The sequence below is a fragment of the Pseudoliparis swirei genome, chromosome 2 (assembly GCF_029220125.1).
Source record: "Pseudoliparis swirei isolate HS2019 ecotype Mariana Trench chromosome 2, NWPU_hadal_v1, whole genome shotgun sequence".
NCBI lineage: Eukaryota > Metazoa > Chordata > Actinopteri > Perciformes > Liparidae > Pseudoliparis > Pseudoliparis swirei.
The window spans coordinates 24122402-24150379 of NC_079389.1; the positions used below are offsets into that span (position 1 = coordinate 24122402).

Consider the following 27978-nt stretch of genomic DNA (forward strand, 5'->3'; position numbering starts at 1 on the left):
TGGCCTTTCTGGGTGTATGCCCATTTAAGGGCAGTCGAGTCACTTGTGATGTAACATGGTAACATGGACATTTAGAGTTGAGGTCCACCCCCCCCCCCCCCTACACATCCAAAGCTGAAGGGGCGGGGCCTCAGAAGGGGCTTTAACCCAGCTCTGTTTATCCCCCCCCCCTCCATCTGTCTCTGTGCTCGCCGGTCCAGACCTGCAGCAGGAGGAAGAGGAGGAGGAGGAGGAGCAGCTGGTGGAGGACTGTGGTGCTGGAGGAGGTTCCAGAGGAGGAGGCGCGGGGCAGAGGCGCAGCAGCAGTATCCGTGGTGTCAGTCGGCAGTGGCAGGAGGCCAATCAGGACCAGAAGGAGAACCTGCACCTCCTGCACCTGCACGAGGAAGAGAAGGAGGAGGGCGACCGGGCACCTCCTGCTGCCCCACTCCCCTGAGGCCTCCTCAAGTGCTGCGTGGAAACCAAGAGGAGCTGAAGGAGGCGCAGCAGCTCGAGCTTCCGGGACGGCGAGCTTCGAACGCCACAGACCGCCGGGAAGAGGAGGCGAGGGAGGCGAGGGAGGAGAGGGAGGAGAGGGAGGAGAGGGAGGCCGCAGAGCGCCGCCAGAAGATGGATTTTAAGGCCAACCTCAAGGGCGTCAAGGCCAAGGTGGAGGAGGAGCTCAAGGGGAACTCCTCGCAGCAGGTCGACTTCCGCACCGTGTTGGGCAAGAAGGGCGCCAACAAGAAGAAGCCGGCGAGCCCCGAGAAGAACGGGGAGAGCGACAAGGCCGCGGCAAACCACTGCGTGGACGGAGGGATTAACGAGAAGAACGGCGGAGGAGGAGGAGGAGGAGGAGGAGGAGGAGGAGGGAAGGCCCCGGGCTTCGTGGACCAGCTGAGCGACGTGACGGTGCTGGACGGGCAGCGGCTGCGGCTGCAGTGCCGCCTCGCCGCCGCCTCGGTTCCCTCAGACGCCGCCGCCGTCACCTGGATGCTGGACGGGAAGGTCATCAAGTCCTCCAAGTTCATCGTGCTCGCCAACGAAGGTCAGAGGTCACACACACACACACACACAGAGTCTAGAGCGTCTCCATAAAGTTTAGAGTTGAACCAACTGCTGATGGAGCTCAGAGGATTCAGACTCTATTAATAGAAAGCAGAAACAGGATGTGTGACAGCGCCAGCAGACGAATGTTGGTATTTCATTGTGAACACACACACACTCACACACACACACACTCACACACACTCGCACACACTCTCACACACACACACACACCTGTTTGTCTTATTGGACTTGTGAGGTCCGATATTGATTCAGACTTCCATTAACTTTTCTTTATTCATACAGGATGGATAACATTTTTAATTCTGACATTTTATAGAGCAAATAATAAATATAATAATACAGTAGTTAAAGTGTTCAAGGCAAAGAAGCCGCAACCGTTCATTTATCAAATAATTACAAAACAATAATTAACTTTTTTAAATGAATAATTACTTACATTTAATCAGTTAATCGTTTCTTTGATCTACTTCCTGGTTGGTCAGTTGCGGTCTGATGATGTCACAGTGATGTCATGCACAGTGTGTATCAGAAACTAGAGGGGTGGAGTTGATGAGCACACTAACAAGGTGCATCATGGGAAATGGTATTATTATTCAATCGTTAAAAGAGGGAGAAGAACACATATTTATTAAAGTATGAAGAGTCCAGAACGCATGAAGGGTCCCTGAAGGCACCGTATCCATCAGTCTGTGGGCGTCCAATCAGAATCAATCGGCTGCTATTTTAATCATCACAATCAAAACACTTCAGGAAACTCAAGTTAAACAAATCGCAGCCCATCAAAGCTCCACGTTGACCTTTGACCTTTACGACTGTCTATTTGTTTACAGGTCGTTGGCTCAACAATGAATTATACAATTAAAATATTATGGTTTAAAGATAACTTATTTATCGTATTATCTCAGACAGACTGAGTGAGACAGTGAGACTCGTCACATTGTTGTCGTCACATTGTTGTCATCACATTGTTGTCACATTGTCGTCACATTGTCGTTACATTGTCGTCACATTGTCGTCACATTGTTGTCGTCACATTGTCGTCACATTGTTGTTGTCACATTGTTGTCACATTGTCGTCACATTGTCATCACATTGTCATCACATTGTTGCCGTCACATTGTTGTCACATTGTCGTCACATTGTCGTCACATTGTTGTCACATTGTCGTCACATTGTCGTCACATTGTTGTCGTCACATTGTTGTTGTTACATTGTTGTCACATTGTCGTCACATTGTTGTCGTCACATTGTCGTCACATTGTTGTCACATTGTCGTCACATTGTTGTCACATTGTTGTCACATTGTCGTCACATTGTCGTCATCACACTGTCGTCACACTGTCATCACATTGTTGCCGTCACATTGTCATCACATTGTCGTCACATTGTTGTCATCACATTGTCGTCACACTGTCGTCACATTGTTGTCACATTCTTGTCATCACACTGTCGTCACACTGTCGTCACATTGTTGTCACATTGTCGTCACATTGTCGTCACATTGTTGTCATCACATTGTCGTCACACTGTCGTCACATTGTTGTCACATTCTTGTCATCACACTGTCGTCACACTGTCGTCACATTGTTGTCACATTGTCGTCACATTGTTGTTGTCACATTGTTGTCACATTGTCATCACACTGTCGTCACATTGTCGTCACATTGTCGTCACATTGTCGTCACACTGTCGTCACATTGTCGTCACACTGTCGTCACATTGTTGTCGTCACATTGTTGTCATCACATTGTTGTCACATTGTCATCACATTGTCGTCACACTGTTGTCACATTGTTGTCGTCACATTGTTGTCACATTGTCATCACATTGTCGTCACACTGTCGTCACATTGTTGTCACATTGTTGTCATCACACTGTCGTCACATTGTCGTTACACTGTCGTCACATTGTTGTCACACTGTCGTCACATTGTTGTCACATTGTTGTCACACTGTCGTCACACTGTCGTCACACTGTCACATTGTTGTCATCACATTGTCGTCACACTGTCACATTGTTGTCATCACATTGTCGTCACACTGTCGTCACATTGTTGTCACATTGTTGTCATCACATTGTCGTCACACTGTCACATTGTTGTCATCACATTGTCGTCACACTGTCACATTGTTGTCATCACATTGTCGTCACATTGTTGTCATCACATTGTCATCACACTGTCGTCACACTGTCGTCACATTCTTGTCATCACATTGTCGTCACACTGTCACATTGTTGTCATCACATTGTCGTCACACTGTCGTCACACTGTCGTCACATTGTTGTCACATTGTTGTCATCACATTGTCGTCACACTGTCACATTGTTGTCATCACATTGTCGTCACATTGTTGTCATCACATTGTCGTCACACTGTCACATTGTTGTCATCACATTGTCGTCACATTGTTGTCATCACATTGTCGTCACACTGTCACATTGTTGTCATCACATTGTCGTCACACTGTCGTCACATTGTTGTCATCACATTGTCGTCACATTCTTGTCATCACATTGTCATCACATTGTCGTCACACTGTCGTCACACTGTCGTCACATTGTCATCACATTGTTGTCATCACATTGTCGTCACACTGTCACATTGTTGTCATCACATTGTCGTCACACTGTCGTCACATTGTTGTCACATTGTTGTCATCACATTGTCGTCACACTGTCACATTGTTGTCATCACATTGTCGTCACATTGTTGTCGTCACACTGTCGTCACACTGTCGTCACATTCTTGTCATCACATTGTCGTCACACTGTCACATTGTTGTCATCACATTCTCGTCACACTGTCGTCACACTGTCGTCACATTGTTGTCACATTGTTGTCATCACATTGTCGTCACACTGTCACATTGTTGTCATCACATTGTCGTCACATTGTTGTCATCACACTGTCGTCACACTGTCGTCACATTCTTGTCATCACATTGTCGTCACACTGTCACATTGTTGTCATCACATTGTCGTCACACTGTCGTCACATTGTTGTCATCACATTGTCGTCACATTCTTGTCATCACATTGTCATCACATTGTCGTCACACTGTCGTCACACTGTCGTCACATTGTCGTCACATTGTTGTCATCACATTCTTGTCATCACATTGTCATCACATTGTCGTCACACTGTCGTCACACTGTCGTCACATTGTTGTCATCACATTGTCGTCACACTGTCGTCACATTGTCACATTGTTGTCATCACATTGTCGTCACATTGTTGTCATCACATTGTCGTCACACTGTCACATTGTTGTCATCACATTGTCGTCACACTGTCGTCACATTGTTGTCACATTGTTGTCATCACATTCTCGTCACACTGTCACATTGTTGTCATCACATTGTCGTCACACTGTCACATTGTCGTCACATTGTTGTCATCACATTGTCATCACACTGTCGTCACACTGTCGTCACATTCTTGTCATCACATTGTCGTCACACTGTCACATTGTTGTCATCACATTGTCGTCACACTGTCGTCACACTGTCGTCACATTGTTGTCACATTGTTGTCATCACATTGTCGTCACACTGTCACATTGTTGTCATCACATTGTCGTCACATTGTTGTCATCACATTGTCGTCACACTGTCACATTGTTGTCATCACATTGTCGTCACACTGTCACATTGTTGTCATCACATTGTCGTCACACTGTCGTCACATTGTTGTCATCACATTGTCGTCACATTCTTGTCATCACATTGTCGTCACACTGTCACATTGTTGTCATCACATTGTCGTCACACTGTCGTCACATTGTTGTCACATTGTTGTCATCACATTGTCGTCACACTGTCACATTGTTGTCATCACATTGTCGTCACATTGTTGTCGTCACACTGTCGTCACACTGTCGTCACACTGTCGTCACATTCTTGTCGTCACATTGTCGTCACACTGTCACATTGTTGTCATCACATTGTCGTCACACTGTCGTCACACTGTCGTCACATTGTTGTCACATTGTTGTCATCACATTGTCGTCACACTGTCACATTGTTGTCATCACATTGTCGTCACATTGTTGTCATCACATTGTCATCACACTGTCGTCACACTGTCGTCACATTCTTGTCATCACATTGTCGTCACACTGTCACATTGTTGTCATCACATTGTCGTCACACTGTCGTCACATTGTTGTCATCACATTGTCGTCACATTCTTGTTATCACATTGTCATCACATTGTCGTCACACTGTTGTCACACTGTCGTCACATTGTCGTCACATTGTTGTCATCACATTGTCGTCACATTCTTGTCATCACATTGTCGTCACACTGTCGTCACACTGTCGTCACATTGTCGTCACATTGTTGTCATCACATTGTCGTCACATTCTTGTCATCACATTGTCATCACATTGTCGTCACACTGTCGTCACACTGTCGTCACACTGTCGTCACATTGTTGTCATCACATTGTCGTCACACTGTCGTCACATTGTCACATTGTTGTCATCACATTGTCGTCACATTGTTGTCATCACATTGTCATCACACTGTCACATTGTTGTCATCACATTGTCGTCACACTGTCGTCACATTGTTGTCATCACATTGTCGTCACATTCTTGTCATCACATTGTCATCACATTGTCGTCACACTGTCGTCACACTGTCGTCACATTGTCGTCACATTGTTGTCATCACATTGTCGTCACATTCTTGTCATCACATTGTCATCACATTGTCATCACACTGTCGTCACACTGTCGTCACATTGTTGTCATCACATTGTCGTCACACTGTCGTCACATTGTCACATTGTTGTCATCACATTGTCGTCACATTGTTGTCATCACATTGTCGTCACACAGTCATCACATTGTCACATTGTTGTCATCACATTGCCGTCACATTGTTGTCATCACATTGTCGTCACATTGTTGTCATCACATTGTCGTCACATTGTCTTCACGTTATTGTCACATTGTCACTGTCACGTTGTCACATTGTCATGTTGTCACATAGTCGTCACATTGTTACATTGTCAAATTGTTACACTGTCATATTGTCACATTGCTGTTGTCAAGTTGTCACATTGTCATGTTGTCATCACGTTGTTGTCACATTGTTACATTGTCAAGTTTTTACATTGTCACTTTTTCATGTCACATTGTACCATTGTCCGGTTGTCCGGTTGTCCTGTTGTCCGGTTGTCAGGTTGTCCGGTTGTCCGGTTGTCCGGTTGTATCTTATCATATCCTATTGATTTTGTATCCTATCAAAGTGGTGGCTGTGACTCAGTGGTGACTGGTTGTCCCCAGACTCTTCCTCGTCTATGAATGGTCAGTTAGTCCTGATGGGCAGGAGGCACCTTGCATGGTAGCTCCTCCCATCATGGTAGCTCCTCCCATCATGGTAGCTCCTCCCATCATGGTAGCTCCTCCCATCATGGTAGCTCCTCCCATCATGGTAGCATAGCATGGTACTTTGAGTGGTCGGAAGACTGGAACAAAGATGTTCAAATACATTTTATTGACCATTTATTATATATTATTTTGTATCCTTTCCTATCCCATCGTGTGGATATGATTTCCTTTGTGTGGTGTGGGTTGGCGTGAGGCTCATATGGTGTTATAACCAGTGTTGACGTGAGGCTCATATGGTGTTATAACCAGTGTTGGCGTGGGGCTCATATGGTGTTATAACCAGTGTTGGCGTGGGGCTCATATGGTGTTATAACCAGTGTTGGCGTGGGGCTCATATGGTGTTATAACCAGTGTTGGCGTGGGGCTCATATGGTGTTATAACCAGTGTTGGCGTGGTGCTCATATGGTGTTATAACCAGTGTTGGCGTGGGGCTCATATGGTGTTATAACCAGTGTTGGCGTGGGGCTCATATGGTGTTATAACCAGTGTTGGCGTGAGGCTCATATGGTGTTATAACCAGTGTTGGCGTGGGGCTCATATGGTGTTATAACCAGTGTTGGCGTGGGGCTCATATGGTGTTATAACCAGTGTTGGCGTGGTGCTCATATGGTGTTATAACCAGGGTTGGCGTGAGGCTCATATGGTGTTATAACCAGTGTTGGCGTGGGGCTCATATGGTGTTATAACCAGTGTTGGCGTGGTGCTCATATGGTGTTATAACCAGTGTTGGCGTGGGGCTCATATGGTGTTATAACCAGTGTTGGTGTGGGGCTCATATGGTGTTATAACCAGTGTTGGCGTGAGGCTCATATGGTGTTATAACCAGTGTTGGCGTGGGGCTCATATGGTGTTATAACCAGTGTTGCCGTGGGGCTCATATGGTGTTATAACCAGTGTTGGCGTGGTGCTCATATGGTGTTATAACCAGGGTTGGCGTGAGGCTCATATGGTGTTATAACCAGTGTTGGCGTGAGGCTCATATGGTGTTATAACCAGGGTTGGCGTGAGGCTCATATGGTGTTATAACCAGTGTTGGCGTGGGGCTCATATGGTGTTATAACCAGTGTTGGCGTGGGGCTCACATGGTGTTATAACCAGTGTTGGCGTGAGGCTCATATGGTGTTATAACCAGTGTTGGCGTGGGGCTCATAATGTGTTATAACCAGTGTTGGCGTGGGGCTCATATGGTATTATAACCAGTGTTGGCGTGGGGCTCATAATGTGTTATAACCAGTGTTGGTGTGGGGCTCATATGGTGTTATAACCAGTGTTGGCGTGGGGCTCATAATGTGTTATAACCAGTGTTGGCGTGGGGCTCATATGGTGTTATAACCAGTGTTGCCGTGGGGCTCATAATGTGTTATAACCAGTGTTGGCATGAGTCTCATAATGTGTTATAACCAGTGTTGGCGTGGGGCTCATATGGTGTTATAACCAGTGTTGCCGTGGGGCTCATAATGTGTTATAACCAGTGTTGGTGTGGGGCTCATATGGTGTTATAACCAGTGTTGGCGTGGGGCTCATAATGTGTTATAACCAGTGTTGGCGTGGGGCTCATATGGTGTTATAACCAGTGTTGCCGTGGGGCTCATAATGTGTTATAACCAGTGTTGGCGTGAGGCTCATAATGTGTTATAACCAGTGTTGGTGTGGGGCTCATAATGTGTTATAACCAGTGTTGCCGTGGGGCTCATAATGTGTTATAACCAGTGTTGCCGTGGGGCTCATAATGTGTTATAACCAGTGTTGCCGTGGGGCTCATAATGTGTTATAACCAGTGTTGGCGTGAGTCTCATGTGTTATAACCAGTGTTGGCGTGAGGCTCATAATGTGTTATAACCAGTGTTGGCGTGGGGCTCATAATGTGTTATAACCAGTGTTGGCGTGGGGCTCATGTGTTATAACCAGTGTTGGTGTGGGGCTCATAATGTGTTATAACCAGTGTTGGCGTGGGGCTCATAATGTGTTATAACCAGTGTTGGCGTGGGGCTCATAATGTGTTATAACCAGTGTTGGCGTGAGGCTCATAATGTGTTATAACCAGTGTTGGCGTGGGGCTCATAATGTGTTATAACCAGTGTTGGCGTGGGGCTCATATGGTGTTATAACCAGTGTTGGCGTGGGGCTCATAATGTGTTATAACCAGTGTTGGCGTGGGGCTCATAATGTGTTATAACCAGTGTTGGCGTGGGGCTCATAATGTGTTATAACCAGTGTTGGTGTGGGGCTCATAATGTGTTATAACCAGTGTTGGCGTGGGGCTCATAATGTGTTATAACCAGTGTTGGCGTGGGGCTCATAATGTGTTATAACCAGTGTTGGCGTGGGGCTCATAATGTGTTATAACCAGTGTTGCGTTGCAGGCGGGCTGTGCTCCCTGACGATAGACAAAGCTCTGCCAGAGGACGAAGGCCAGTACAAGTGTCGAGCTGAGAGCTCAGCAGGCCAAGACGAATGTTCCTGTATGGTTCTAGTAGACGGTAAGAATCACTCCTCCTCCTCCTCCTCCTCCTCCTCCTCCTCTCACAGTTTCCTGTAATATATCAACACGTGTCTTCATATATCAGCTATCGGCGTGTTGCAGCTGAGGGTCATGAGTTCATGAGTTCGGTGGTTCCTCCTCTGAGGAACACAACGTCATGAAGCTTATTCAGTGAACACCTTTATCACTTAACAACTTCATATTTTAAACAAAGACAACATTTATTTTATTTTGTTTTGCTTCATTTATCAGATTTCTACTCAACATGTTTACGTGGCGCCCCCTGTGGCGAGGAGCTGTGACTGCAGGAGTGTTCTTCATTCGGAGATAAAGTTTATTATTCCTGTTTTAGTTTTTAAGTAGTAGTTTATATCTGTACACATGTTAAACTCTCTCTCACTCTCTATCTCTCTCTCTCTCTATCTCTCTCTCTCTCTCGTCCTTCAGATCCATCAGAAAACTCTCCGGCTGACAAGAAGTCCAAGAAGAAGACTCCGACCTCGGAGAGTGAGTTTCCAAAATATGCAGCGGCTTCTTCCCTTTTGTCCCAATAAGGAGCTGCAGGCCGGGAGCACTGGTTCCCACACACACACACGCACACACACACACTCTCACTAACACACACACACGTTTCTATTTTAAAGCGTCTGTCAGATTTTCTTCCAGCACTCTTCTTCACGTTAAGACCACGTTTCCCCTCCTCGCTGTTTCCTGAACCTCCTGTGAGATTATAAACATTTCCCATCAGCCTCTAGCGGCTCCATCTGTCTCTCACTTCAGGACTGAACGCTCTGGTACTTGTGCTAAGCTAGGCTAACGGTGTCCTGGTTCTTCAGATTAGCTATCTGTTCTTCTGGTCTTTGTGCTAAACTAGACTAACGGTGTACTAAATTAGCTATTGCTGTTTAATAAGCTAACTCTTCTTCTCGTCGTTATGCTAAACTAGGCTAACAGTGTTCTGGTGCTGTTTAATAAGCTAGCTGTTCTTCTGGTCTTTATGCTAAGCTACATTAACCTTTTGAAGCTACACTGACTTTTAAACTTTAATTATTATTTTTACATTCAAAATGAGTTTCATTGTTTTTCTTTTTTATTTCAGGTGAAGCGAGAATAAAGAAGCCAACAGCCAAGACTCCTCCGAAACAAGGTGACACACACACACACTCTCACACACACAAACACACACACTCACACACACATGATCCCTGATTATTGATCACTGATTATTGATCTGTATCTGCAGCGCTTCCTCCTCAGATCCTGCAGTTCCCGGAGGACATGAAGATCCTGGCGGGGGAGACGGTGGAGATCCACTGCAAGTTCTCTGGAGCTCCGCCCATCACCTGCACCTGGCTGAAGTTCAGGAAACCAGTGAGAGACACACACACATACAGAGACACACACACACACACACACACAGACATGCACACCCACACACAGAGAGACAAATACCTGCAGAACTCAAGAAATAAAGTCTGCGTGTGTGTGTGTCTCTGTGTGTGTGTGTGTGTGTGTGTGTGTAGATCCAGAACTCCTCCGATATCTCCATAGACAGCAGTGACATCAGCAGCAGACTGACCATCAGCAGCGGTCAGCAGGAGCACTGTGGATGTTACACCATCGAGCTGAGGAACGCCGTTGGCCTCCGACAGGCCGCCCTCAACCTCACCATCGTCGGTGAGTCAAGTACACATACCACATCCCTGACCTTTGACCTCACATCGGATCCAATAGACCCTCTGAGACGAGAAGTCACAAAGACTCGGAGCAGCCTGATAATAAGGAATTGACCTAAGAGACTTATAGAGCAGCCTGATAATAAGGAGTTGACCTAAGAGACTTATAGAGCAGCCTGATAATAAGGAGTTGACTTAAGAGACTTATAGAGCAGCCTGATAATAAGGAGTTGACCTAAGAGACTTATAGAGCAGCCTGATAATAAGGAATTGACCTAAGAGACTTATAGAGCAGCCTGGTAATAAGGAGTTGACTTAAGAGACTTATAGAGCAGCCTGCTAATAAGGAGTTGACTTAAGAGACTTATAGAGCAGCCTGATCATAAGGAGTTGACCTAAGAGACTTATTAGAGCAGCCTGATAATAAGGAGTTGACCTAAGAGACTTATTAGAGCAGCCTGATAATAAGGAGTTGACTTAAGAGACTTATTAGAGCAGCCTGATAATAAGGAGTTGACTTAAGAGACTTATAGAGCAGCCTGATAATAAGGAGTTGACTATAGAGACTTATAGAGCAGCCTGATAATAAGGAGTTGACCTAAGAGACTTATAGAGCAGCCTGATAATAAGGAGTTGACTTAAGAGACTTATAGAGCAGCCTGATAATAAGGATTTGACCTAAGAGACTTATAGAGCAGCCTGATAATAAGGAGTTGACCTAAGAGACTTATAGAGCAGCCTGATAATAAGGAGTTGACCTAAGAGACTTATAGAGCAGCCTGATAATAAGGAGTTGACTTAAGAGACTTATAGAGCAGCCTGATAATAAGGAGTTGACTTAAGAGACTTATAGAGCAGCCTGATAATAAGGAGTTGACTTAAGAGACTTATAGAGCAGCCTGATAATAAGGAGTTGACCTAAGAGACTTATAGAGCAGCCTGATAATAAGGAGTTGACTTAAGAGACTTATAGAGCAGCCTGATAATAAGGAGTTGACTTAAGAGACTTATAGAGCAGCCTGATAATAAGGAGTTGACTTTAGAGACTTATAGAGCAGCCTGATAATAAGGAGTTGACCTAAAAGACTTATAGAGCAGCCTGATAATAAGGAGTTGACTTATGAGACTTATAGAGCAGCCTGATAATAAGGAGTTGACTTTAGAGACTTATAGAGCAGCCTGATAATAAGGAGTTGACCTAAGAGACTTATCGAGCAGCCTGATAATAAGGAGTTGTAGTAATCTAGTCTAGAAGTAACGAATGCGTGAACCAGCTTTACTGCATCTTTTTGAGGCAAGATTGTTTAAATGTTACGTAGATGAAACATTGAGTCCTTGAGGACTAAAGTTAGACCAGGAGTCTAGGCAGACATATTCTTCATGACTCAGCAGGTTTCAGTTAGACAACATGAATCAATGTGTTTATCGGATATTAAATCATTTACTAATACAGCTTTAGATGACAGAAATCTAATATATATATATATATATGTATGTATATATGTGTGTGTGTGTGTGAATGAATGTACGATACAGCTGTAATAATAACAGACAGACTAAGTTCAGACTCAGAGCTGTGGTTTGATGCCTTTTATGGCAGTGTGTGCGCGTGTGTGTACACTACAGTGTGTGTGTATACACTACTGTGTGTGTGTGTGTGTGCATGCGTGCGTGTGTGTGACCTCTGATCACATGTCTCAGCTGAGAGGATCTAGTGTTCTCCGCTGCAGACTTCATTAGTAAAAATGCTCTGCTGCTCGGACTGAAGCATCTCCACATCTATTATGGGATGGATCGTCTCATGCTCCATCCCGGTCATGTAGCGCCCCCATGAGGTCCCCATTGTCATGATCTATTGTTAGCATGCACTGGTTCACAGGATTTGTTTTGCCCAGGTGATCAATAGGCCTTCCAGGTTTAGTCCGTATGCCTTTCCACTCCTTTCCTGCCTTAAAGTGTTTAGACGGTGGCTGGAATGACCTCTAGTGCCTTTAGGGGTCAGCGTGGTCAACTGTCCTCTAACCCCTGTCCCTGGCCTCCCCAGATAAACCCGACCCCCCAGCCAGGGTCCCTGCAGCCTCCGACATCCGGCGGGCCAGTCTGACCCTGTCATGGTACGGGCCGACCTACGACGGAGGCTGCGCCGTGCAGTCCTACAACCTGGAGATCTGGGACTCGGTGGAGCCGCAGTGGAAGCTCCTGGTGTCCTGCAACAGCACCTCCTACAACGTGCAGGTGAGTCACGCCCGGCCGGCACACCTCAGCTGGTTCACACATCCTGGACAGGGAGTAATCTCTGAGTCCGTCTCCAGAACCTTCTTCCAGAGCGACAGTATAAGTTTCGTGTCCGGGCCGAGAACATCTACGGAGTCGGAGAGCCGAGTGCCGAATCTGAGCCGTTGACCGTTAGCCTGGAGGATGATGGTGAGTGAGACCTCCGACCCTGAGACCATGTGGACTCTAGTGGTCCAGTACAACTGAGCTACAACAAGACGTTTGGGCTTTGAGAAAGTTCTACTGATCAACGAAACGGTTTGAAATAAAAATGTGTTTTTCTTTCTAATTACAATTCAATATATGGGCGAACGGTCTGTCAGAAGTCTGCTGGCTGTCAGCTATCATAGCTTTTGGTAGCTATCATAGCTAGCGTTAGCTAACATCCACTATCATAGCTAACGTTAGCTCACGTCCACTATCATTAGCGAACATCCACTATCATAGCTAACGTTAGCTAACGTCCACTATCATAGCTAACGTTAGCTAACGTCCACTATCATTAGCTAATGTCCACAATCATAGCTAACGTGAGCTAAAATCTGCTATCATCCGCGATGATAGTTAACGTTAGCTAAACTCAATAAAAGTGTAGGAAAGTAAACTCAACTTAGCTTAACTTAAAGCCCCACTATGTAGTTTTAGCGCCCCCTTCAGTTTTTGAGGTATTTAACGTTTACTTCAGTGTCGTAAATACCCAGTTACGATAGACGATAGACGCAGCCTCGCAGACACTTGTATTGAGTTAGGATCATGTGTTGTCCTGTATTATAATTATTATTATTATTATTGTTATTATATGTACGTGTCACGGGTTATAAAAGGTGACGCGAGGTTTTTTTTGTTTGGAGCGCGCTGACAGGCGGCGGACTCAGAACGGCAGCAATCCGGCGACTGTTTCTATTTTGGATTTATACCAACGGGCGGGATCACTAATAGAAGACTGAGCAGGAACACTGTGAACTGGGCCAGCACCGACCGGACTAGGGTGAAGGAGCGCGGGGATTGAACGCGGCGCCACGCCATGTTTCCGCCTGGTCGGTCAGCAGTTTGCCGGCTTTTGGGGGGAGGAGGGGGGGGGGTGCAGTCATTTACTTTTGTTTTGGGGGACTGCAAAGACTTTGGGGACTGTCGGGATCCGGGGATTATACTTCGTTTTGAGTGGGTTTGATTTTTTAGTGTATGTGTTCATTTTGGGGGCTTGCAGATGCATTGAATTTGATTTAATATAATAACATTTGGGTTTCCGCATATCGACTGTGTGTTTTTCTTTTACGACCATTTGAGCAGAGAGAGTTAACACCAGAACTCGCAGATCCGCCCATTCCCTTCTTTTTTTTTAGCGTATTGTACCTTTTCCCCTTGATTGAGTTGCTAAGGGCGAATTGTTCCAACATAACCAAAAGAATGACAACATTTAGTTTAGATGAAATACCGATCGCGTTTTCAGCCTAAATACGTTGTTTTCTAAATGTTTGAATGTGGAGTATGTGTGATCAAATACAATATTGTTGACAACACCAAAAAGCTACATATTCATAATTTACATTGGAACGTGTAATTCATTACAAGAGACTTCGCTTGCTTCGCCCTTATACTGGAGCTGCGAGCGTGGACTGGCACTATATGACATTGCGTAATCACTGCCAGAAAGCAGGTGGAAGTACATCCGCCCCGGAGCGGGCGGCTCCAGAATCCTACATAGCGGAGTTATTTCCCCACAGACCCCCGATGGCAACAGCGGAGGCGCAAATCGTCATATTAAAAGTCATTGTAGTGGCACAATTTTTTTCAAGCTGTTATTTTAAGGTACAATTGTTACATAGTGTTGCTTTAACTAAACTAAATTAGAAGAAGACAAAAATTAACTAACTGAACTAACGGCTGCTGTTTGGTTTTTCTGGCAGATGAAGAAGCCGAGGTAGAGGAGGAGGATGAAGGTACGATGACTTGCTGTTAACAAGCCCCCCCCCCCTCCCCTCCGTCCTTCTCCCCCTGCTGACCTCTGACCTCTGACCTCTGACCTCTGTGCTTGCAGACGTAGACAAGGAGCCGGACTACAGAGACGTGACCATCAGGACGGACATGAAGGTGAAGGAGCTGTACGACGTGGAGGAGCGGCTGGGAACGTAAGGCTCCACCCACCGGCTCCTCACCCACAATGCACCTGTGGTTCAGTGTTTTCTTAAAGCGCGGCCATGTTTGCGTGACAGGGGGAAGTTCGGGCAGGTCTTCAAACTGTTGGAGAAGGCGACGAAGAAGGTGTGGGCGGGCAAGTTCATCAAAGTGTTCAAGGCGAAGGACAAGGAAAACGTCCGGCACGAGATCGGCATCATGAACAGCCTCCACCACCCCAAGCTGGTGCAGTGCATCGACGCCTTCGAGGGGAAGTCCGACATCGTCATGGTGCTGGAGATGTGCGTCCACCGGTTCATCCTTCTAGCTCTCTCTCCTCTCCTCCAGTGTCTCGTAGTTGCCTGGAGAAAAATGCTAGCACGGGTAACCCAGTGATGCTAAGCTAACATTAAACTAGGCGATTATGGGTGAGTGGGTAGCAGGTCCGTCTTTCCATCAGGGGGTTGGAGGTTCAATCCCCGCCCTAGTCGATGTGTCCTTGAGCAAGGCACTTCACCCTGAGTTGCTCCCTGTAGCTGCTCTACAGTGAATGAATGTAACAGGACTGTAAGTCGCTTTGGATAAAAGCGTCAGCCAAATGACATGTAATGTAATGTAAAAACTAATAGAGCATGAAACAATATAAACACAGTGAAGCTAAGCTAACGTCAAACTAATAGAGCATGAAACAATATAAACACAGTGAAGCTAAGCTAACGTCAAACTAATAGAGCATGAAACAATATAAACACAGTGAAGCTAAGCTAACGTTAAACTAATAGAACATGAAGAAGAATAAACACAGTGAAGCTAAGCTAACGTTAAACTAAAAGAGCATGAAACAATATAAACACAGTGAAGCTAAGCAAACGTTAAACTAATAGAGCATGAAACAATATAAACACAGTGAAGCTAAGCTAACGTTAAACTAATAGAGCATGAAACAATATAAACACATTGAAGCTAAGCTAACGTTAAACTAAGAGAGCATGAAACAATATAAACACAGTGAAGCTAAGCTAACGTTAAACTAATAGAGCATGAAACAATATAAACACAGTGAAGCTAAGCTAACGTTAAACTAATAGAGCATGAAACAATATAAACACAGTGAAGCTAAGATAACGTTAAACTAATAGAGCATGAGACAATATAAACACAGTGAAGCTAAGCTAACGTTAAACTAATAGAGCATGAAACAATATAAACACAGTGAAGCTAAGCTAACGTTAAACTAATAGAGCATGATAAAATATGTACACAGTGAAGCTAAGCTAACGTTAAGAATAGCAAACTATTCTTAACGATGTTAAAACATAGAATACTAAATGAAAAAAGAATAAGCTAAATTACGCCAGCTGTATTAATGCTTAAAGCTAGTTAGCTTATTTTAGCTAGACTCACAGACTAGATGTTTTTGTTTCAAAGTCAACAACATATTTTTTCGGCCAACTATGAGCGGAATGACAGCAGCTAATTATAGAGCAGCTGAAATACGCCCTCCAGATTAAAATGTGTTTGTTCCTGTTAGAAACATTCTGCAAGAAAGAGGTCATTCAAGCTCTTATTTTGGTAGTGCCTGATAACCTCTTAATGACCGTCTCTAGATGGATGTGGATTGATCCAAAGTGTGTTGTAGTTCTATAGAGCTGTCATACAACAGATGGGTGTTGTAGTCCTATAGAGCTGTCACAGAACAGATGGGTGTTGTAGTCCTATAGAGCTGTCACAGAACAGATGGGTGTTGTAGTCCTATAGAGCTGTCACACAACATATGGGTGTTGTAGTCCTATAGAGCTTTCATACAACAGATGGGTGTTGTAGTCCTATAGAGCTGTCACACAACATATGAGTGTTGTAGTTCTATAGAGCTGTCACGGAACATATGGGTGTTGTAGTTCTATAGAGCTGTCACGGAACAGATGGGTGTTGTAGTTCTATAGAGCTGTCACACAACAGATGGGTGTTGTAGTCCTATGGAGCTGTCACACAACAGATGGGTGTTGTAGTTCTATAGTGCTGTCACACAACAGATGGGTGTTGTAGTCCTATAGAGCTGTCACAGAACAGATGGGACTTGTAGTTCTATAGAGCTGTCACAGAACAGATGGGTGTTGTAGTTCTATAGAGCTGTGTCTCTGTCGTAGGATCTCTGGCGGCGAGCTGTTTGAGCGGATCATTGACGAGGACTTCGAGCTGACGGAGAGGGAGGTGATCCGATACATGCTGCAGATCATCGATGGAGTCAGCTTCATACACAAACAGGGCATCGTCCACCTCGACCTCAAACCCGAGAACATCATGTGTGTCAACAAGACCGGCGGCAAAATCAAACTCATCGACTTCGGCCTCGCCAGGCGACTAGGTGAAGTTTATTCATCCAGACTTCAGATCCTAATAACTAAACCATAAAGTAATATATGCCTTGCTAACACTATGCTTACATAATGATAACATTATGCTTACATAATGCTAACACTATGCTTACATAATGCTAACATTATGCTTACATAATGCTAACACTATGCTTACATAATGATAACACTATGCTTACATAATGCTAACACTATGCTTACATAATGATAACATTATGCTTACATAATGCTAACACTATGCTTACATAATGCTAACATTATGCTTACATAATGCTAACACTATGCTTACATAATGCTAACATTATGCTTACATAATGATAACATTATGCTAACACTATGCTTACATAATGATAACATGATGCTTACATAATGCTAACATTATGCTTACATAATGCTAACACTATGCTTACATAATGATAACACTATGCTTACATAATGCTAACATTATGCTTACATAATGCTAACACTATGCTTACATAGTTTCAAGTTTCAAGTTTCAAGTTTTTATTGTCACATCCCCTTTTATACAAGTATAATCGGTTTGTGAAATTCTTATGTGCAAAACACCCGACAGCAGTAGCAGACTAATCAATACAATATCCACACAAAAAAGAAGAAAGTATTAACAATATATGTATATAAAACAATGTAATAGAATATACATCATGACAATATATATATATAAAACAATGTAATAAAATATACACTTTTTTGAGACAATATATATATATATATGTATATACATACAATATATATATACAATATATATATATAAAACAATGTAATAAAATATACACCATGGCCATAGATATTCACAGAATATGTTCTGGTGTATAGTGTTAATGAGGGTCTCAGTCCTTGTTCAGCAGCCTGATGGCCTGACTGAAGAAGCTGTCCTCAGTCTGTTTGTGCGGCACTTGATACTGCGGTATCGCCTGCCTGACCGTTGAAGCGTCATCAGTTTGTCGCCCGGGTGGTTATTGTCTCTCATCTTCCGCTTTGCCGTGGCCACGCTCCGCTTGGTGTATATGTCCAGGATGGAGGAAGCTCACCTCCAACGATGTACTGTGCCGACCGCACCACCCTCTGTAGTGCCCTACGCCCAGGGCGGTGCAGTTCCCGTACCAGACGGTGATGCAACCTGTCAGAACACTCTCGATGGTACTGGTGTAGAATGTTCTGAGGATGCGGGGGCCATGTTGAATTTCCTCAGTCGCCTAAGGAAATACAGGCGTTGTTGGGCCCTTTTCACCACGTGAGTGGTGTGCGTGGTCCATGTGAGGTCCTCGGAGATGTGCACGCCGAGGAACTTGAAGCTGCTGACCTCTCTACTGCAACTCCGTCTATGGAGATGGGGTGTGCTCTCCTCTCCGCTTCCTGTAGTCCACGATCAGCTCCTTGGTCTTCTTGACGTTGAGGACGAGGCTGTTCTCCTGGCACCACTGTACCAGTGATCCAACCTCCTCCCTGTAGGCTGTCTCGTCGTGCCGGTGATCAGCCCCAACACTGTTGTGTCGTCAGCAAACTTGATGATGACGTTGGAGCTGTGCATGGCCGTGCAGTCGTGGGTGTACAGGGAGTAGAGGAGGGCTCAACACGCATCCCTGAGGGGCTCCCGTGTTGAGGGTCAGCGGCTCTGAGGTGGTACCGCCCATCCTCACCACCTGGCGGCGGCCCGACAGGAAGTCCAGTATCCAGCTGCACATGGTAGAGTGCAGGCCTAGACCTCTGAGCTTGGTGTCGAGCTTGGCGGGAACAATAGTGTTGAACGCTGAGCTGTAGTCCACAACCAGCATTCGCACACAACAGTTCCTCCCTCCAGGTGGGAAAGGCGGTGTGAAGTGCCATGGCAATTGCGTCGTCGGTGGATCTGTTTTGACGATATGCAAATTGCCATGGGTCCAGCGTGGCAGGCAACATGGAACAAATGAAGTCCTTGACCAACCTCTCGAAGCATTTACTGACAATCGAGGTGAGGGCTACAGGTCTCCAGTCATTCAGGCAGGTTACCTTGGGGTGTTTGGGGACAGGCACAATGGTGGACATCTTGAAGCTCTCAGGAACAACAGCCTGGGACAGGGAGAGGTTGAAGATGTCTGCGAAGACTCCTGCCAACTGGTCTGCACATGCTCTGAGGCGCGCCCGGGATGTGGTCGGGACCTGCCGCCTTCCGGATGTCCACCCGCTTGAAGGCTCTGCGCACGTCAGCCTCTGAGATGATCAGCAGGCTGGTCTCCTCGGCAGCGCTGCCTTCGCGGGCTGCCGCTCACGTCGAACCGAGCAAAGAATGTATTTAGCTCGCCTGGGAGGGAGGTAGAGGAGTTCTCTTCACCGCTGGTTCTCCTCTGAAGTCCGTGATTGTCTGTAGCCCTTCCACACACTCTCACGTCATGGCTCTTGAGCTTTTCCTCCACTTTGTTCCTGATCTCCCGCTCGGCAGAGCCGATGGTCTTCGGAGGTCGTGGCGGGCTCTTTTGTATTCCGCCATATTCCCGAGTCAAAGGCGGTGTTACGCGTGGAGTGCAGCGCGAACATCGCCATTTATCCACGGTTTCTGGTTGGGATAAACCGAACCGACTTGGTAGGAACAACGTCATCTATGCATTTCTTGATGAACCCGGTGACTGAGGACGCGTACTCACTGACGTTGTTGTCCGACGCGACCCTGAACACATCCCAGTCAGCACGTTCAAAACAGTCCTGTAGCATAGACTCCGATTGGTCCGACCAGCGTTGCACTTCCTTCACAGCGATTGGTTGCTGCTTTAGCCTCTGCCTGTAGGCGGGAGTAGTTGGATGGAGCGGTGGTCCGATTTGCCGAACGGTGGGCGGAGGAGGGCTTTGTATCCATCCCGGAAGGGAGTGTAGCAGTGGTCGAAATCCGCTCCCCCGTGTTGCTTGTTATGTGTTGGTAGAACTTGGGAGAACTTTCTTCAGGTTCGCTTTGTTGAAGTCCCCGCCACAATGAAAGCAGCCTCGGGTGTGCCGACTCCTGCTCGCTGATCGCCCGTAGAGTTTCTTCAGCGCTATGTCCGTGTTAGCTTGAGGCGGAATGTACACAGCAGTTACGGTGACTGCTGTAAACTCCTTGTAGCCAGAATGGTCGACACATGAGCATTAGGTACTCCAGGTCCGGGGAACAGAACGACTTGAGAGTATGTACATGACTTTGGTTGCACCAAGATCTGTTTATCATGAGACATACCCCCTCCACGATCTTTACCAGAGAGAGTCTTTGTTCTGTCCGCGCGGTGGACGGAAAATCCTGCCGGCTCGATGGCTGAGTCGGTAACCTCCTCCGACATCCATGTCTCTGTAAGGCAGATGATGCAGTTGTCCTTAGTTTCCCGGTGGAATTGAATACGAGCCTGTAGCTCGCATAGCTTATTGTCCAAAGACTGTACATTTGCCAGTAAAATGGTGGGTAGTGGGGGTCGATTGGCTCGACGTCTCAGCCTGACCAGCACGCCAGCTCGCTGCCCCCTCCGTCGGCGACGCTTGCGTGAGATCGCGCCTAAAATGGACGGAGATAGTTCCGCTACTGTTCCTGGCGGGACGTCTGAGTAAGAGTTGAAAAACTCTGGTAGGCGGCGAGCAACTGCCGATCCAATCTCCAGAAGTGTGCATCTGTCGTACGTTAACTGGCTGCTAACGTTTTGTGCAAAAATAGTCGCAATAAGAAGAATAAATAACAAAAAACTACTACAAAATCCGGGAGCTCGCAACACAGCAGCCATCACGTACGGCGCCATATTCACACTGTGTGTCAACAAGACCGGCGGCAAAATCAAACTCATCGACTTCGGCCTCGCCAGGCGACTAGGTGAAGTTTATTCATCCAGACTTCAGATCCTAATAACTAAACCATAAAGTAATATATGCCTTGCTAACACTATGCTTACATAATGCTAACACTATGCTTACATAATGATAACATTATGCTTACATAATGCTAACACTATGCTTACATAATGCTAACACTATGCTTACATAATGCTAACACTATGCTTACATAATGATAACATTATGCTTACATAATGCTAACATTATGCTTACATATAAATACATTATACTAAATGCCATACAAACACAACACTATGCTTACATAATGCTAACACTATGCTTACATAATGCTAACATTATGCTTACATAATGCTAACACTATGCTTACATAATGATAACACTATGCTTACATAATGCTAACACTATGCTTACATAATGCTAACATTATGCTAACATTATGCTTACATAATGCTAACACTATGCTTACATGATGCTAACATTATGTTTACATGATGCTAACACTATGCTTACATAATGATAACACTATGCTTACATAATGCTAACATTATGTTTACATAATGCTAACACTATGCTTACATAATGCTAACATTATGCTAACATTATGCTTACATAATGCTAACACTATGCTTACATAATGCTAACATTATGTTTACATAATGCTAACACTATGCTTACATAATGCTAACACTATGCTTACATAATGCTAACACTATGCTTACATAATGCTAACATTATGCTTACATAATGCTAACATTATGCTAACATTATGCTTACATAATGCTAACACTATGCTTACATAATGCTAACATTATGTTTACATAATGCTAACATTATGCTAACATTATGCTTACATAATGCTAACACTATGCTTACATAATGCTAACACTATGCTTACATAATGCTAACACTATGTTTACATAATGCTAACACTATGCTTACATAATGATAACATTATGCTAACATTATGCTTACATAATGCTAACACTATGCTTACATAATGCTAACATGATGCTTACATAATGCTAACATTATGTTTACATAATGCTAACACTATGCTTACATAATGCTAACAATATGCTTACATAATGCTAACACTATGCTTACATAATGCTAACACTATGCATACATAATGCGAACACAATGCTTACATAATGCTAACACTATGCTTACTTAATGCTAACACTATGCTTACATAATGCTAACACTATGCTTACATAATACTAACACTATGCTAACTTAATGCTAAAACTATGGTTACATAATGCTAACACAATGCTATATAATGCTAAGACTATGCTTACATAATGCTAACTTAATGCTAACATAATACTCTCACTATGCTAACATTATGCTAACATTTTGCTAACACTTCGCTTATAAAATGCGAACACTAAGCAAACATTATGCTAGTACCAACCCCTCAACATGCCAACGCTCTGTTTGAGAGAAAAGCTGTGATGACGTTAGCGTTTAGCCTGAGATGTCCTAAAATGGCCGCCTCCGAGAATTGTGGATTGTTTATTCTTTAACGAAACTCTTTTCTATTCGACAGAAAACGCCGGAACTCTGAAGGTTTTGTTTGGGACTCCAGAGTTTGTGGCTCCAGAAGTGATCAACTATGAAGGAATCAGCTACCCCACCGACATGTGGAGTATAGGAGTCATTTGCTACATACTGTGAGTCTGTCTGTCATGAGCTTAGCTTCAGTTAGCTTAGCTTCAGTTAGCTTAGCTTCACTTGACTTGGCTTTATTTTGAAAGTAATTTTTATTGTTTATCTCTTTTAATTTGTCTATTTTATCTACCTTAACTTGTTTAAAATGATCTTCGCTCCTTTTGCTTTTTTTGCCATTTTAATTTTCCTTTTTGATATTAGTATCCAAGTTAAATATGTAACTTTACTAGCTGTGTTGTCGTTGACCTCTCAGGTTGAGCGGTTTGTCTCCCTTCATGGGCGACGACGACAACGAGACCCTGTCCAACGTCACCTCGGCCTCCTGGGACTTCGAGGACGAGGCCTTCGACGAGATCTCTGACACCGCCAAGGACTTCATCACCAACCTGCTGAAGAAAGACATGAAGTAGGACACCTGGGAAGAGACAGCTGCTCGGTGGGCCTCTGTCTGTAGCCTCACTGCGTGTGTGTGTGTGTGTGTGTGTGTGTGTGTGTGTGTGTGTGTGTGTGTGTGTGTGTGTGTGTGTGTGTGTGTGTGTGTGTGTGTGTGTGTGTGTGTGTGTGTGTGTGTGTGTGTGTGTGTGTGTGTGTGTGTGTGTGTGTGTGTGTGTGTGTGTGTGTGTGTGTGTGTGTCAGAGCTCGGCTCACCTGTGCTCGGTGTTATGAACACACCTGGCTGAAACAGGACACCACCACCATGAAGTCCAAGAAGCTCTCCAAGGAGAGGATGAAGAAGTACATCCTGAGGAGGAAATGGCAGGTAAACAACAACATGAGGACAGACATGACTCAGCATTTTACAACACGAGAACAAACATGACTCTGCATGTTACAACATGAGAACAGCCATGACTCAGCAATTAACAACATGAAGGAGACATGACTCAGCATTTAACAACATGAAGGAGACATGACTCAGCATTTTACAACACCAGAACAAACATGACTCAGCATGTTACAGCCTGAAGAAAGAGACATGACAAAGCATTTTACAACACGAGGACAGACATGACTCAGCATTTTTGCTAACTTTCTACATCACGTGTGGTTGCAGACGAGATGCAGGAAGGCCTTTAGCGTCTTTACTCTTCTTCACCGCGTCATGGAGGATTATTTACATTTAACTGACCTTTACAAACCAAACGAAGGAGAGCGTAACAAAGATGGCCGTGCTTTCTTCTTCTCTGGCAGAAAACGGCGAACGCCGTCCGAGCCATCGGCCGACTGTCGTCCATGGCGATGATGGCCGGAGTCAGCGCCAAGAAGGGCTCGCCGACCGAAGGTCCGGCCGCCGCACGAGACCCACGCTCCTGTTGTTACCGTGTTACTACCCAGCGTTACATGTGTGTGCGTGTGCGTGTGTGTGTGTGTGTGTGTGTGTGTGTGTGTGTGTGTGTGTGTATATGTGTGTGTGTGCGTGTTGCAGAGGACAACCAGTTCCTGGAGTGTCTGGAGTTCGAGCAGAAGTCGGACTGTAAACCTTCGTTCAGCTCGGTGATCAAAGATGTCGAGGTGGTCGAGGGCAGCGCCGCTCGCTTCGACTGCAAGATCGAAGGTACCGGACCCTCGTCTTCAATACTGGTTCTGATCATCAACACTGGTTCTGATCATCAATACTGGTTCTGATTGATCCTCATCATCAATCCTGGTTCTGATCATCAATACTGGTTCTAATCATCAACACAGGTTCTGATTGATCCTCATCATCAATACTGGTTCTGATCATCAACACTGGTTCTGATCATCAACACTGGTTCTGATCATTAACACTGGTTCTGATCATCAATACTGGTTCTGATTGATCCTCATCATCAATACTGGTTCTGATCATCAATACTGGTTCTGATCATCAACACTGGTTCTGATCATCAACACTGGTTCTGATCATTAACACTGGTTCTGATCATCAATACTGGTTCTGATTGATCCTCATCATCAATACTGGTTCTGATCATCAATACTGGTTCTGATCATCAACACTGGTTCTGATCATTAACACTGGTTCTGATCATCAATACTGGTTCTGATTGATCCTCATCATCAATACTGGTTCTGATCATCAACACTGGTTCTGATCATCAATACTGGTTCTGATCATCAACACTGGTTCTGATTGATCCAGGTTTCCCCGACCCCGAGGTGGTTTGGTACAAAGACGATCAGCCGATCAAAGAGACGCGACACTTTCAGATCGACTACGACGAGGAAGGAAACTGCAGCCTCGTCATTTCAGAGGTCAGAGGTCGACGCTTGTTACTTCCTCTTCACTTCCTTCTTCACCTCCTCCTTACTTCATCCTTACTTCCTCTTCACTTCCTTCACACTTCCTCTTCACCTCCTCCTTATCGTCCTCCTGATCTACTGTTCATCTCCTCTTCACTTGCTCTGCACCTCCTTTTTACTTCTTCCTCACTTTCTCTTCACCTCCTCTTCACTTCCTTGTTACTCCTCTGCACCTTCTCTTCACTTCCTATTCACTTCCTTCTCACTTCGTCTTCACCTCCTCCTCACCTCCTGCAGGTGTCGGGTGACGACGATGCCAAGTACACGGTGAAGGCGGTCAACAGTCTGGGGGAGGCGACCTGCACCGCCGAGCTGCTGGTGGAGGTGATGGCCGGAGAGGAGGAGGAGGAGGAGGAAGAGGAGGAGGAGGAGGAAGAAGAGGAGGAGGAAGAATAGAGCATGTGTTGGTCTGGACTCCCACAGGAGGAGGAGGAAGAGGTGCTGCTCCACTTCAGCCCTTAGCAGGAAACAAATAACAGGTTGGGATTGGAGGAGGAGGAGGAGGAGGTGGGCGGAGTTTCCTCACCTGCATCATGCTCTGTGCTAAATCCCGCCCACCTGTAACAAGGAGAACAGAAGCCCCGCCCCCCTCAGCTCAGCCTCCAATCATTGGGCTTCCTCACATTTCATTGGTCTTCTGTCTGTTTACATCTCGTTAAAATAAGAACTTACATTCAAGATAAACTAATGAACGTCTTAGAGGAAACACGAGGAGCTGCTAGCTGCTCCAGGGCCCACCCCAAAGGCTCATGGGAGCTGTAGTTCTTCGGGCGCGGGCCTTTGGCTCTCCATGAACGCATGTAGGCCTGCTCCCTGTGGGAGGCCAGGTGAGGAGGACGACGGTACAATGAAGGAGGGACACAGCTTCACATTCACAGAGTCAAGTCACCTGACGGAGGTCGTCATGACTACAACAAGGCAGACGGTGGCATTAGCGTGGCGTTAGCGCTGCGGCTAACCGTGTGGCAGAGGCTCAAAGACGAGAGTGTAACGTAGCCGTGTGTTAAACCTCACTAAAACTCATATTTCTGATAGACGGCTAACTATTGTTTATTAGCTCACGTCAGCCTTATTCGTTAGCTCAGTAGCTAACGAACATTAGCTTATTAGCAGCAGACATTTGACCTTTCAAGATTTATTGAAAGATCTTTAACAACCGGAATACAATGTGAGAAAAAAAATAGTTAGCACGTTAGCTAATGTCAGCGTGGTGACGTTAGCTAACATGTTTATTATTGTTTATTAGCTCACGTCAGCCTTATTCATCTTAGCTCAGTAGCTAATGAACATTAGCTTATTAGCAGCAGACGATTAAAGATTCATTGAACCACCAGAATATAATATGAGAAAAAAAAATAGGTAGCACGCTAGCGTGTGTTAGCACAGCTCGTTTTACTTCTCGCTTCTGAATCTTTTCCAAAGTGTTCGTGCCAGATTGAGGTTTTATTGTTCTGCAGAAGGTTTACGTCGCCACACGGGGCTTCTGGGTAATGAAGTCCTCCAGTCAAAGGATTGCAACACTGAGCTGCTAAAAAACAAAAAAAGTGCCTTAATTGTCCCGTGACCGGGCTGTGTGACTGTGAGGCTGAGGTATAAGTTATATAACAATAATCCATGTTTTATTCTATAATCTTTTGCATCTGATGTGTTCATTCTGAGAGAAGTTGAGCGCACCTTGAGCACTTTTATTTTTTTAGTTTTACTCAAACCTCTCCCGGCTGAGTTGAACCTCGGCCTCGGCCTTTAAAGTGACGCATGACACGTTCAATGACGTCTGGAGGATTTTCTACCATCACTTGAGACCTTTTTCTCCTTTTGGCTGCCTTGAAAAACACGTTAGCACGTTAGCACGACGAACACAAAATACCACGACTGAATATTCAGGAATACTGCGTAGTACAACTCTTATCTCCCCGGAAAGAAAACATATTTAAAAACTTGGGACATCAAAATTTAAATATCTGTATTTTGTAAATTAGATGAAATCTAAGACTTAATCTCAAAATATTTTTGGTAACTCAGATTTACTTCATTGCCGAAACTCAAACAATTTACTGAAAATATTCCAAATCCGTTGAAGTGAGTTTATTTAACTGTGTGCCGGTGACCTCTGACCCCTCTTTTCTTTTTCACATTCCAACTCTCTGTTTGTGATTTGAAAACATTTATTTAAAGTTTTTTTTTCGGGGGGCGACTCAGTTTTCAACCAAAGAAACGACGTCTTTAATAATTCACAGGTGTGTTTGTGTGATCATCTAATGTCGAGACCGGACCGGGTCCATGTGTGCGTTTGGTGGTTGTGTGTTTTTGAGAATGTTTTATTTTTTCGACTTATTTAATGCACAGATTCATAATTATGATATTATCATTTGAGCAGATCTTCTCGACTCGCTCCTCCACTGGTTTGTTTGCTATTAGATGTACGTGGATTATATTTCTCGAATTTTTATAAATATATATCGGTTTGATGACTGCAGATGACATGTATAAGAACACTACGACTGTAGTTACAGAACAATAAATAAATCTACCACAAAACCAGCCGCTGTGTCCTTCAGTTTATCACAAACATTCATCATCAAAACATAAATGATATATGTAATATATTGAATTATGAATTATCTGTAAAAAAATTATTTTAGCAAATATATTTAATATTCATATAAATAGATATATATTAAACAGAATTATGTATATATAAGTAAAGTCTAACATTGAGCTGAATAATACTGTGTTTTTATTACTTTGCTAATAAATTCTTAATATATATATATTGTACTATGCGATGTATAAATTTGATAAATAAGCAATACACACACATACATGAATATAACTTATATTATT

General features: G+C 44.6%; 1 protein-coding gene across 1 annotated transcript; it reads left to right on the plus strand.

The window, feature by feature from the left end:
* The first annotated feature begins 264 nt into the window (after positions 1 to 264).
* mylkb (myosin light chain kinase b) lies at positions 265 to 27675 on the plus strand. Its single transcript, XM_056432687.1, has 19 exons — positions 265 to 1027; positions 8815 to 8931; positions 9381 to 9440; positions 10033 to 10080; positions 10177 to 10304; positions 10457 to 10610; positions 12654 to 12844; positions 12922 to 13033; positions 14791 to 14823; positions 14922 to 15012; positions 15097 to 15300; positions 17146 to 17363; positions 22730 to 22853; positions 23105 to 23257; positions 23488 to 23611; positions 24043 to 24133; positions 24278 to 24406; positions 24974 to 25086; positions 25372 to 27675. The coding sequence occupies exons 1-19, from the start codon at positions 610 to 612 to the stop codon at positions 25528 to 25530; spliced, it is 2667 nt and encodes an 888-aa protein (XP_056288662.1). The 5' UTR covers positions 265 to 609; the 3' UTR covers positions 25531 to 27675.
* Positions 27676 to 27978: the final 303 nt, after the last annotated feature.

What these genes read in the sequence shown, in the direction of transcription:
- mylkb (XM_056432687.1), top strand. Translation starts at nt 610, where the DNA reads ATGGATTTTAAGGCCAACCTCAAGGGCGTCAAGGCCAAGGTGGAGGAG. An exon ending in GAAGACTCCGACCTCGGAGA is followed by an intron (nt 9,441 to 10,032) that starts GTGAGTTTCCAA and finishes TTTTTATTTCAG; the next exon opens with GTGAAGCGAGAATAAAGAAG. An exon ending in GTGGAGGAGCGGCTGGGAAC is followed by an intron (nt 15,013 to 15,096) that starts GTAAGGCTCCAC and finishes TTTGCGTGACAG; the next exon opens with GGGGAAGTTCGGGCAGGTCT.